We start from the raw sequence: 12,731 nt of genomic DNA, 5'->3' as shown, positions 1-12,731 counted from the left end.
GGAATGAGATAACGACACAAAGGCTGAAACACAACAGGTGCACGACAACTAGGACTCGGAGGCCCGATTGATAGCGAAAGCACACAACAACACAGATTGAGAGTCGGACCAACGACTTGGAAGGCGAGAATGTCGAGTGGTCGGATCTGACGACGGGGGTGCCGACAGCAATGCATGTGCCAGCATGCCGAGAAAAGAGAGGTGACGCTGGCTTGCTGGCGTGCCCCTGAGGAGACAACAATAATGTTAGAGGCCACATAGAAGTTGTGGCGTTGTGTGGCGGGAGGTGGCTGCGGCACTGTGGGTTGTCGATGGTGTGTAGGACTGTAAACGAGCCGAGCCGAGCTTTGGGGTGTTCAAGCTTGTTTGATAAGATAACCGAGCTGAGCTGAGCCGAACTTAAAATGAACTAAGCTTTTGAAATGAGTGTTCAAGCTTGGCTTGGTTTATTTTTTATGAGCTTGAGCTTATTTGAAGCTTGGCTTGAGCTTGGTTCGTTTAGATGTTATCAAGCTCTCAATTCAAGCTTGACTTGAGCTTGGTTTGAGCTTGGTTCGTTTAGATGTTATCAAGCTCTCAATTCAAGCTTGTTTGATTATTTAAAACTTTTAATTGTTTAATTGGTTATTAAGATTGATAATTTAAATTTATTTATATATTTTATTTTATTTTATTATTTATTTAGCATATTGAAAAGAGTTTTATTAATAAATATAGTTCGTGAACATTGTTCATGAACGTTGTTCACGAATGTTGTTCACGAACATTAACGAGTTGAACACATATGTGTTCAAGTTTGTTTGTTTAGCTTAACAAGCTGTTCAAGCTTGTTTGTTTAATTAATCTTATGTATATTGAACGAGCATAAACAAGCTCTTACCAAGCCGAACATCAAGCTTGTTCATGAACGCTTGGTTCATTTACAACCCTAACGGTGTGGAGGTCTGCCAGAGGCAGCGTGTGGGCTGTCGGACGCATGACAGGGGCCGACGCTTAGCCGTTGAAGGAGAGGCAACCGGTGTGGGAGGCAGTTGGTGTTAGAGATCAGCGAGAGGGGAGTCGACTGCGAGATAAAGGCGGTGTCAAGTGTTCTGATGGCCGTGGCAATGGTAGCGGTAGCATGAGGTGGAGAAGGAGAAGAGGGGACGACCTACAACAGAGGCGGTCGAGTGAACGATGATGAGGGCAATGGACTGTCGGCGTGCCGACGAGCTCAAGAGGAGGTCGGTGCAGGTGACACCGAAGGCCTCCTATGGTTGCAACGGTGCTCTACGATGACGTCGACCTAGAGAGGGAGGTGCAGTGTGCGCGAGGAGTCGAAGGAGGCGTCGGCGGGCATGGCTGCGGTGGCCACTGGGGAGAGGAAGAGATGGTAGCTGGAGGCGGCATGAGGTGAAGCGGCTCCCGGGTGGCGTTGGCAGTCGGCGTGGAGAAGGGAGGAGGTGGCGACCGGAGGCGTCTGTCGCTCGGAGGAGAGGGAGACCGGAGGAGGGGAGCGGCCAGCGTCGGCGAGGAGAGGAGCTGAAAGGGAGAGACGTCGACGATGTCCTTGGCCACGGTGGCATTTGCCAGTGAGAGGAGAGGGAGAGAAGATAAGAGGAGGGGAGTGGCCGGCATCGGAGAGGAGAGGAGCGTGAGTTCCCTGGCGGCGAAAGAAACTCCCACAACCCCCCTGTGAACAATGCCTCCTCTTCCTCTTATGACTTAAACAATGATTTGACCAAAATGCCCCTCTTTCTCCTCTTAATTCCTCCTATACCCTTAGGCTATATCTGTATCAGTCAGTGATGAGGATGAGAGGACCTAAAAAGTACTTCAATAGAGAGTTAGAATGGCGTCGGGGACGGATCTTGGCAGGCCACTCTGACGATCAAATTAGAGTTTACTTGAGGTGTGAAACTAGAGGAGGAGGAGGAAAGAGAAGAAAGAGAGAGCTTAGTAGAGCTGAGGAGAGTCCCCTTACACTTACCTTCTCTAGAGTTTATATAGTTATCAAAAGAGCATCTTTACGTCAGACGCTACATTCTCCTTCATCATCCTTGTATGAGGGGACTAGATCCGAGAGATGTTAGTTGCCTCTCTATTCACCAATTGCCGTGAGTTTGAAGGAGGCCATCAAGGATATCAAATATGACAATCACTTGACCACCTCTCCACTCATTTGGTGTCATGTGTTCTGGAATATTCGTAGTCATTGTCCACATCTGCCAGGAAAAATGACCTCATCAATAAGGCAGTTACGTTACCTCCTTATCTATACACCCTCACGTGTTTTTAGCAGGCCAATGTATGAGGATGAGGAAATGAGGTTGATGTTGAGTGGCCCTGAGGATGGACAAAGTCAAGGTCAAAGCAGGGAGGATGCCAATGTTGGTGCAATCGACCTCTAGGGTTACAATGTTTAACAATATACCTACGTATGGTCAGTTTGACCAATAGTTGATCCTAATAGCACTTGATGTTTGGAAGAGAGAAGTCTAGTCAGAACTAGATGATTAGCAAGGTAAGTCCTGACCGAAGGATAGGCAGGTGAGAAGTCTACTGAATGATTAGTCCTAACAGGAGGTTAGTTAAGGGGGAGTCCTGGTGAGTGAAGTCAGGTGCTAGTGAGTGAAACTAGATAGTGGAAATCATAATGAGTGAAGTCGGATCCTAGTGAGTGAAGGTAGGTAATGGAAGTCCTGATGAGTGGAGTCGGACTCTAGTGAGTGAAGATATGTAGTGGAAGTCCTGATAAGTGAAACCGGACCCTAGTGACTGAAACTAGGTAGTGGAAGTCCTGGCGAGTGAAGCTGAGCCCTAGTGAGTGAAGCTAGGTGGTGGAAGTTCTGGTGAGCGAAGCTAGGCAATAAAAGTCCTAGTGAGTGAAGCTGGGCAACCCTAAGGGGAGGGAAACTTAGGTAATATGTGACCGACTGATTTTCAATCGACTGTACGTCGTCGATCAGACTAGCAAATTATTAATAATGCTAACACTATTTTTCTTTACCATTTTATATCTGATCCGGTGGTAAGAGCCTGGGACCCCCTAACGAGGGGTCAACGCCACGTGGAGGTCCAATGGCCAAGTAGCCCGCGCGGAGAAGGGTGAGCCGACCGGACTTGGAAGAAATGGATAAGGCCGATCGGCCGACCAATGGACATTCGGTAGTAAAAGGCGCCCTGACCGGGCTGGGGTTTCGACGCTCAATGAAACAATGTCTCAGAGCCGAGAGGAAGTCACTCGCCTGGAAGTCTCCCTGGCATCTCGGCACGAGCGACAGGAGAGATGTGAGGGGCGTGCCGTCCGGCCGGCGTAGGGGATGAAGGCCCTCCGGACGATGTTCTCCATCCAGCCGGCCGGACGTACGTCCCGGCCGGCGGTAAAGGAGAACAGGAACATCTCCTGATAGCCGTCAAGTCACATGACTAAGTCATACTCCTAGTCTGACAACGGGGTGTCTTATTGTCCCATCGCAGGCGCGATGGGACTGTTGAAGTATGGCGTCAGGTAAGTTTTCTGACAGGCACACACCGAGGCATGGGCTGCGGATACGCATGCGCCTCGATAGGCGTGTAGGAGCTTTTTCATCGCCCTATATAAAGAACCGTAGACTTTGCCGGAGGTACGCATTCTACAAACTTGGGAGCTCCTTTTTCCACTACTTACCTAACTTGAGCGTCGGAGGGTCGCCGCCGGGAACCCCTTCCCGGCCCGACTTCTGTGCAGGATCGCCGGAGCTTCGGAGACCTATGCCATCGACTAGGAGAGCGCCACGTGCCCAGCGTCCCTTGGTTCGGCGATTCGGACAGGATCAATTTGGCGCCGTCTGTGGGAACGCTCCTGCATCCGATCGGAAACAATGGACGAGGCTGGATCGACCGTGGCGTGCAAATCATCTCCAGCCTTATCGAGCTGGATGAAAGGTGCACGAATGTAATTCATTTTTGCGTATATGCTAGTCGCCTATGTACTTGTAATGCAGGAAGCAAAAAGATGAAAACACATTGAGCATTCTCCGCCGAACGGCTTACTGCGTGAAGACCCCTTGCCGTTCGGCCGGGGCATATAAATATACGAGCCGAGCGCTCGATAACGAAGGCCCCTCGCCCCTCGGCAGGGCGTATATAATCAGTTAAAGTTAGCCGTAAAGACCGTCGAGCTCCGACGTTAAATATCGAGAGACGAGCCGGCGTCTATAAACGTCCGAGCGGAAGACCGTCGAGCTCCGACGTTAAATATCGAGAGACGAGCCGGCGTCTATAAATGTCCGAGCGGAAGACCGTCGAGCTCCGACGTTAAATATCGAGAGACGAGCCGGCGTCTATAAATGTCCGAGCAGAAGACCGTCGAGCTCCGACGTTAAATATCGAGAGACGAGCCGGCGTCTATAAACGTCTGAGAGAAAGACCGTCGAGCTCCGACGTTAAATATCGAGAGACGAGCCGGCGTCTATAAACGTCCGAGCGGAAGACCGTCGAGCTCTGACGATAAATATCGAGAGACGAGTCGGCGCCAATAAACGTCCGAGCGGATAGCCAGTCACATGATGCAATCAACGATAGCCTGGTTATACGGCTGAGCGGCTCGCTTATAAAAAATGTACGGAAAAACCCTTGGGGGTAAGGCACAAAGAAAAAGTGGGTCAGTGGAAGTTAGGGATATTAGCATGTAAATGCCGAGCGGTTACGTTCGAAAGCCTAGCAGCTGCGCGGTCGCATGATAGATGTCATTAAGACGATCGAATTGAGCCGGACAGAAGCGTGGTGCCGAGCGGAAAGGATATAAAGAACACTTTGGCGTGACGATGGAAAAATGCCTTGCTAAAACAGAAGTGAAAGGAGCAGAAGGTCATCTATTACTCATTAGGTAAATCAAATAAGTCATTACAGAGATAAGTTGGGCCGAACGAAGGGAATACAAAAAAGTTCATAAAAACGCTCCTCACACATCAAAATCAAAAAGAGCGTCGGGGATGGAGTCCATCACGCTCGCAAGGTCCTCAGGGGGGGGGATGGTCAGCTCGGCAGGCAGGTGGCCTTTGGTCTTCAGATAGCCCACCGCCGCCTTGATCGCCTCCTCGAAAGTGAGGGATATCTTGTCGGTAAACTTCTCTCCGAAGTCTTCCTCCCTTCTTCGGAGCGAGCCGACTCCCCCTCTTGATATGCTTTGAGCGCGGCGTGGGCAGCGTCGCTGGCGGCCTGAAGATCCTTCAGATCTCCATCAAATCTTTGGAGATCGGCCGAGCGGCTCTCCTTCTCGGTGGCTAGTAGGGCGTCCAAATCTTTGATGCGTTGTTCCAGCCCCCTGATCTCCACCTTCATGTGGTCCATATCATTGATGGCCTGTTGCTTCCGAGTGGTCGCCGTTTTGATCTCCTTATCTCGTTGCTTGATCATCGTTTTAAGCCGAACGACCTTGCTCGCCAGATCGGAAGCCCATTTCCGTTCGGCATCCAGTAGTTTTTTGGCCTTCTCCAGAGCGGTCGTCGACGGCCCGGCACCCCCCGCGGCTTTTTATTTTTTCAACTCGTCCTCCAGTTCGGCCAATCGATCGCTAATGGCGATCTGCTCCACCCAGTTTTGCTAGCAAATGTGGACAGGTTAAAAACATAATTTAAATACATAAACAAAGAAACAGAGCATACCCCAGTGGCCTGTTGTAGATTGCTGTCGCCGAGCTGCCCGGGAGTCATCTTGGCTATTCGACGCCGAGCGTCCACCCAAGCTTGGGCCAGAGGGCCTGTCAAGGTAATCTGCTGCTCGGGGACCACAGGCCGATCAGCAGCAGCCATGTACGCCTCCGAAGGAAGGCGCAGAACGGTTTTAATTAAATTTTGGCCGCTCGGCTCGCTCTGGGAAGCGTCGGCCTTACCGGACGGCCCACCGGTGGACGAGGAGGGAAGCTCGCCCAAGCGCCTGATACGGCGCAAAGTTCTTGAAGGGCTGGACGGCGGCACCTCAGAGCTGGCCCTCGGAGAACCATGAGGGGTCGGAGTACTCTCGAGGGAAACCGTCCCGGACAGCACCGGTGCATCCGCGCCCCGCTCGGGCTGTGGCTCATCAAGTGTAGTCGAGGCAGATGCGGATTCCGGTCGTCGGCGTTTCCGAGCGCGTAGCGGCACATCATCGGCCGAACGACCCTCCACCTCGGCTTCGGTAGGAGGTTCTATGTCGCCCGCGGCCTCATCGTGAGAGGCAGGGGCGTCTGAGGCTTCGGGGACAGTTGGTGTCCCCTCACCTTCTTCGCCGGTCGGATCAGTTGGAGCAAGGCCCCGTTCGGCGGCCTCCTTGTTCGTCACCGCCTCAATCTGAGCGGCCTTTAATTTGAGCTTCTTGGTAGCTTTGGCGCGCCACATGACTTCAGCTGCTGGAGCAAAAAATAAATCAGTTAGAACAAAACAAACGGGAAGATAAGGAAACTTACTCATGCTGCAGGGCAGATTGGCTGTGGTAGAGGACAAGCCGAATATGTGCATTACTCCCGGGAGGAGTAGCTTGTCAATACGATAGCGCTGGCCAACTAGCCGTTCGGCTGCATGAAGGTAGGCCGCGTCACCTCTAAATTTGCCGAGCTCCGGTCGCCGTCTACCACTTGGTGCGAGAAAACGTATATAGAAAAAATGCTCCTTCCAATGTTTGTTGGAGCTCGGCATATTATCAAAAAGGACGAAGCCTATCCTAGACTGGAAAACAAAGGTGCCCCACTCGGCTTGCTTGGGATAAAAAAAGTAGTGAAAAATTTTTGGTTCTAAGGGGATGCCGTTCAGTTTGAATAAAACTATCACTCCGCTCAGCAGCCTAATAGAGTTGGGAACTACCTGGCCGAGCGGAATACGAAAACAATTACAAACTTCTAAGAAAAACTTGTGGGGTGGAAAACGCAGTCCGGCCAGAAATTGGTCTCGGAAGAAAAGAACAGTGCCGGGCGGCGGATCGTGAGGCCGATCGGCCGGTGTGGCTAACACTATTTGGTGGTCGATCGGCAGGTCATAGGCTCGAGTGAGGCGCAAGGCGTCCTCCTCATCGAACCGGCTTTCCATGTTCGAATACCAAAGACCCGGAGCACCGCCGGTCGGCTGCGAGGTGCTAGTCATGGTCGACAGACAAGGATACGGGACCAAAAGGGAAGGTTCAAGCAAGGAATGGAGGAAAACCGACTGAAGGAAACGATTAACAGAAAGAAGAAAACGTTGGGAACAAGAAGGAGGGTCTTACGAGCAAGAAAGATGATCGACGGGGGCCTGGGGGTTGCCGAAGAATTGAGGGGCGAGGTCGCCAGAGAAAAAAAAACGAGCAGAGGAGCGCCGGAGGAAGATGCAGCAAAAAGGCGGCGGAAACGGAGTCGTGGGCTTTATATCGCCGCCCGGGAGCAACCTCCACCGTCCGATCCAGGTCGTCGATAACGAGGTCATCATCCAGCCGTCCATTTCAAACGGCGGCTGTCCCATCGGAAGTGACGCCACCGCCATACTCTGACAAACGCATGATCGCCACGTGTCAGCTGGATACTGGCCGCATTTAATGAGCTCCCCTTACCGTGCGCAGTGCACGTGATGAATAGCAGGGGAGAGCATAGGACATGGAGTCCAAGAGACCACAAGGCACGGACCAGATATCGCCGAACGGGCGAGCATCATTAGACCTGGCCGAGCGGCCCAATGCAATTATCGTTGTTCTGTCAGATCGGCAGTCCAGTCAGTCGGACTTCGCCTCCTTCGACTAGACTCGAGGGGAAGGCAAGTGATCCGGTGGTAAGAGCCCGGGACCCCCTAACGAGGGGTCAACGCCACGTGGAGGTCCAATGGCCAAGTAGCCCGCCGGAGAAGGGTGAGCCGACCGGACTTGGAAGAAATGGATAAGGCCGATCGGCCGACCAATGGACATTCGGTAGTAAAAGGCGCCCTGACCGGGCTGGGGTTCCGACGCTCAATGAAACAATGTCTTAGAGCCGAGAGGAAGTCACTCGCCTGGAAGTCTCCCCGGCATCTCAGCACAAGCGACAGGAGAGATGTGAGGGGCGTGCCGTCCGACCGGCGCAGGGGATGAAGGCCGCCCGGACGATGTTCTCCATCCAGCCGGCCGGACGTACGTCCCGGCGGGCGGTAAAGGAGAACAGGAACATCTCCTAATAGCCGTCAAGTCACATGACTAAGCCATACTCCTAGTCTGACAATGGGGTGTCTTGTTGTCCCATCGCAGGCGCGATGGGACTGTTGAAGTATGGCGTCAGGTAAGTTTTCTGACAGGCACACACCGAGGCATGGGCTGCGGATACGCACACGCCTCGATAGGAGTGTAGGAGCTTTTTCATCGGCCTATATAAAGAACCGTAGACTTTGCCGGAGGTACGCATTCTACAAGCTTGGGAGCTCCTTTTTCCACTACTTACCTGACTTGAGCGTCGGAGGGTCGCCGCCGGGAACCCCTTCCCGACCCGACTTCTGTGCAGGATCGCCGGAGCTTCGGAGGCCTGTGCCATCGACTAGGAGAGCGCCACGTGCCCAGCGTCCCTTGGTTCGGCGATTCGGACAGGATCAATATCTATTACGCTAATTCAGTGTTGCAGGTAAGTCTTAGTAGATTGACTTAGTCAGATACTAAGCAAGGCCAGAGAAAGTCCAAACAGATCCGAAGGACTAGATGTTTAGCGGTAAGTGGAGGTAAGTCACTAGAGGAGAGTGACCCAGTGAGAATGCGTCCCGGTTTAGGGGACAGTAGGTGTCGATCTAATTTAGGTCTATTTCGAAAATCTTAATTGAGACACTGACTAGATCCTGGTCTGGAGGACAGGGTCTAAGTCATAAATTAATCATATTATTATTATGCTAACTTTGTTTTGTAAGTTATTATTTGTTGTGTTGGACTAACACATTTTACAAGGTAAAAGGAACAAAAATTGTCTCGGGTGAACAATACTCAAGGCGCCTTTCATGCGGCGGAAGACGTCTTTAATACTGTTCATGAAAGGCGCCTTTAGTGCTATAGAAGGCGTCTTCCAACAGATAAAAACAGACTTTGTCGACGATAAGGATCGAGCTATTCGGGATCAAATTTTTCACATTGTAGGTGTCTTCAAAGCTATGGAAGGCGCCTTCCTCACCTTATAAAAATGTTGCTCAACAAAGCATTCTTCACCAATTCTTCTACGAGCTTCTATGTGTCTGTTTGAAGTTCTAACTGCTCTGACTTTTTACTGTTGCTCCGCTACAACACTGCTGCATCCGACTACTGCTGAGCAGTCGTGCAACACCGAACCTAAGCTGATTATCTTCAAAAGTGTTGGGTAACAAAATTAAATTCTATATTTACTTTCTACAAAAGGAAAAGTGTAGTGTGTTACACATGTTCCTACTCTTTTTGTACTTGATCCCTTCTTCTGGCAGTTCCGGAAGAGGTACTTCGTGAATTAGCCGTCGATAGGTCCGCAGGACCTGGATCTGGGTCTTGGAGTAGGAGTTGTCGAAGGCTTCAAACCAAGTAAAACCGGTTGCATTCTTGTCCTTTTTATTTCTATTTTTATTTTCACTGCACTTACTTATTTTGATTTTAAAAAGAAAAGAAAAGTTTTTCAAAACCAAGTGATTGACCCCTCTTACGTGAATCTCGATCCAACAGTCAGGATATGAGTCCGAGACCGGGACAATATTAACAATTGAGATTGAGTTAAGGAGGATGTCGACGACTGAAACTAAGGCATGGAGAAAGTTGGGATTTGAGGCCAAGACAGGAGAATGCCGAAGACTGAGACTGGGACGATGTCGACGACTAAGACTGAGCCATGGGTGATTTCGGGATCTGAAGTTGAGACAAGGAGGATGTCAGTGATTGAGGCTGAGTCTTGGACGATGTTGATGACTGAGGTCGAGCTAGGAGCGACGTCGACGACTGAGACTGAGACATGGAGGATGTCGGGATCTGAGGCCAAGGCATGGAGGATATCAGGATCTAAAACTAAGACATGAAGGATGTTAGCAACTGAGGTATGGAGAATATCGTGATTTGAGACTAAGATATGGAGGATATCGGCAACTGTGGCCGAAATCGGGACGATGTTGGCTACTGAGGCCGAGCTAGGGACGATGTCGATGATTGAGACTGAGACGTGGAGGATGTCGATGATTGAGGCTGATCAATCATGGAAGATGTTTGTGACTAAGTCCAAGCCAAGGGCGATGTCACTGAGTCATAGACCAGGAGAATGTTGGAGTTAAAGTGTGATAGTTAATTTATCCTTGATCAAACTCAAATCTTTGACATGAATATATGAGTGGGTTCAATTATTTTTAAGTCCCTTTTAGACTGAGTTTGGCACCTAATGAGTTAAGTTTATCCCATCTTAACTTTAACTTACAGCTTAGAACTACTTTTAACTGAGAGGACACATGAGGGCTATATGATTCCGCCACATCAAATAACAATCAATAACAATATTTAAGAAAAAGAACGTCACAATATTTTCACAAATTAGAGGACAGATTTAAACTGTCAAATTGGATTAAATCCTTGTCGAGAAGAAAAACTTTTGTGTCGTCATAATTACAATTGTAATGGAACAACAAAGTATCGACTGATCTAACCAGAACAGATTCCACAGAAATGGGATCAAAGTCAAGCATGTCCGCTTCGGTGACCGAATCAGTCGCCGGAGAGCTTTCTTCGCGGCCATGGCTTCTCACTGTCACCCAGTTCTCGTCCCACGTCCAATTCTGAGTTGCATTACCGGCCAATCTCTTAATTCTTTCAAGCGGGTCCTCCTCCGGCACCTCCACTTGGTCCAGAACATCCTCGTCGTCGGAGATCAGCTCCCAGAACGACTGATCCAGAGTGGTCACCGGAGAAACCCGGTTGAAATTAGTGCCGCAATTCGACGTGGACTGTGGATCCAGAGATCCGGAAGAAACAACGAACGGGTGGCGGAGGAGCTCCGCCGCCGTCCACCGCTCCCGCGGGTTCCTCACCAAACACTTGCTCAAGAACTCCTTCCCCTGTTCCGACATCGAGCTCGGAATTTCCGGTACGTCGGTGGAGAACGCGATCCGGTGGAGAGCGCTTACGGGGTCTTTGGCATCCGCCCACGGCGACCGTCCCGTAGCCATCTCGATCACGGTGCATCCCAAGGCCCAGACGTCCGCCGGCGCGCCCTGCTCCTCCCCGCGCGCCACCTCGGGCGACATGAACAGGGGCGTGCCCGAGATCGAGCACTCTCCCGCCTCGTCCGCCAGCCGCGCGCACCCGAAGTCGGCGATCTTGGCGTGGCCGCAGCCGCAGAGCAGAACGTTCCGGCTCTTGATATCGCAGTGGACGACGCCGGCGGAGTGGAGGTAGTCGAGGCCGCGGAGGACGTCCCGCGCGTAGCAGCGGATGGCGGGCTCCTCGAGCCGGCCGCCGTGCTGCTCGATCGCGTCGGAGAGGGATCCCCCCGGCGCGTACTCCACGAATAGGTCGAATCGTCGGCAGAATCCTGGCGCCGGACCGGCGACGTCGAAGCCCAAGTAGGAGACGACGAAGGGTGAGTCGAGCGCGGAGAGGATTCTCTGCTCGCGCTGCAGCGCGGCTGAGCAGCCTATGTCAGAGGACTTGACGGCGAAGATCTCGCCGGAGGAGGCGTCAGTGGCGAGCGACACAGTTCCGCAGGCTCCTCGGCCGATCATCCGGCCACGACGGTACTCGCGGATCGCCATCGTTTGAAATCGAAGGCTCGAAGCGCAAGGGCTTGTGGACTTCGAATCTTCTCTTCTTTGGATTTTTAAAAGTCCAACGGCGGCTCCGGTCGTGTTCCATGCGCCACGTGTAGACAACGGAATAGGAAATCAGGTCAACGAACGCAGGCACTAAATGTTCAATCGAGTACTACTAATTCAAAATTCTAATTGAATTTATTCAAATTAATTATCGCGTTACAGAATTGAAGACTGTTTCCACTGTCTTGTCAATTTAATTAACTACTTGAGTTTACCCGTTCTGATATTTAATTAATCCACGTAGATGTAAATTAAGGGATAATATTATAAATCCCAACAGTATTTTTAGGGGAATTAGACAATAAGGAAATAAATGTGTGTGAATACATTAATAATTATTGAACGGGGTCAAAGTCATCTCCAATTCTGCAATGTTTTTGTATTGTGAAACACCGGGACTCGGTGCATTCGCATTGACGGCCTGGTCAACTCGTTTTCCACGACGCCGGCGGTCGGAGCCCCTGCGAAACTTCCGTGTCCGTGTAAGTGCGGAAAGGTCAAAATAGTCAAATGCGATTGCGGTCAAAATCCGGAAAGATCGAGTCAACCGTTACGGGACCCCAACGTTTAATCACGAGATGCGGAATCAGTCAGACGTCACTAATGACCGAAGGCCGAAGGCCGAAGGCAAGTCCATATCAGGCCTGGCCCAAAAAAGCCCAACAACTTGACTCAAGTTCTACGCTATAATTTACACTATAACTCTATGTTTGGATGGAGGGAGCGAAAATTAATTAACAGAAAAGGAAGAAAGGAAAATGGAGGAAAAAGAAAAGAAAGTAAAGTATTTATATTCTCCTTATTTAGTAGGGAGAGGAAAGATTATTAACGTAACATATGTTACAGTGTTTAGAAAGAAAATGAGGATAATGAAAATTAAATATATAAAGTTATACAATTATCTGACTTTTATTAAAGACATATGCGTTTAAAAACTTAGTGCATCTTTCATATATTTATTGGTTAAACTTATGCATTAAAGTAATTGTAGATCATTTGTTAAAGTCA

The 12,731-nt window shown here is 50.4% G+C and overlaps 1 protein-coding gene across 1 annotated transcript; it reads right to left on the bottom strand.

Annotated features, from left to right (window-relative positions):
• Positions 1–10,389: 10,389 nt before the first annotated feature.
• Positions 10,390–11,724, bottom strand: LOC122015820 (mitogen-activated protein kinase kinase kinase 18-like). The gene has a single exon (XM_042572876.1). It carries the CDS (start codon positions 11,661–11,663, stop codon positions 10,440–10,442), a length of 1,224 nt encoding a protein of 407 aa, XP_042428810.1. The 5' UTR covers positions 11,664–11,724; the 3' UTR covers positions 10,390–10,439.
• Positions 11,725–12,731: the final 1,007 nt, after the last annotated feature.

The sequence above is a fragment of the Zingiber officinale genome, chromosome 8B (assembly GCF_018446385.1).
Source record: "Zingiber officinale cultivar Zhangliang chromosome 8B, Zo_v1.1, whole genome shotgun sequence".
Lineage (NCBI taxonomy): Eukaryota > Viridiplantae > Streptophyta > Magnoliopsida > Zingiberales > Zingiberaceae > Zingiber > Zingiber officinale.
This window is presented reverse-complemented; position numbering and strand designations above follow the sequence as displayed.

What these genes read in the sequence shown, in the direction of transcription:
- LOC122015820 (XM_042572876.1), bottom strand. Translation starts at nt 11,663, where the DNA reads ATGGCGATCCGCGAGTACCGTCGTGGCCGGATGATCGGCCGAGGAGCC.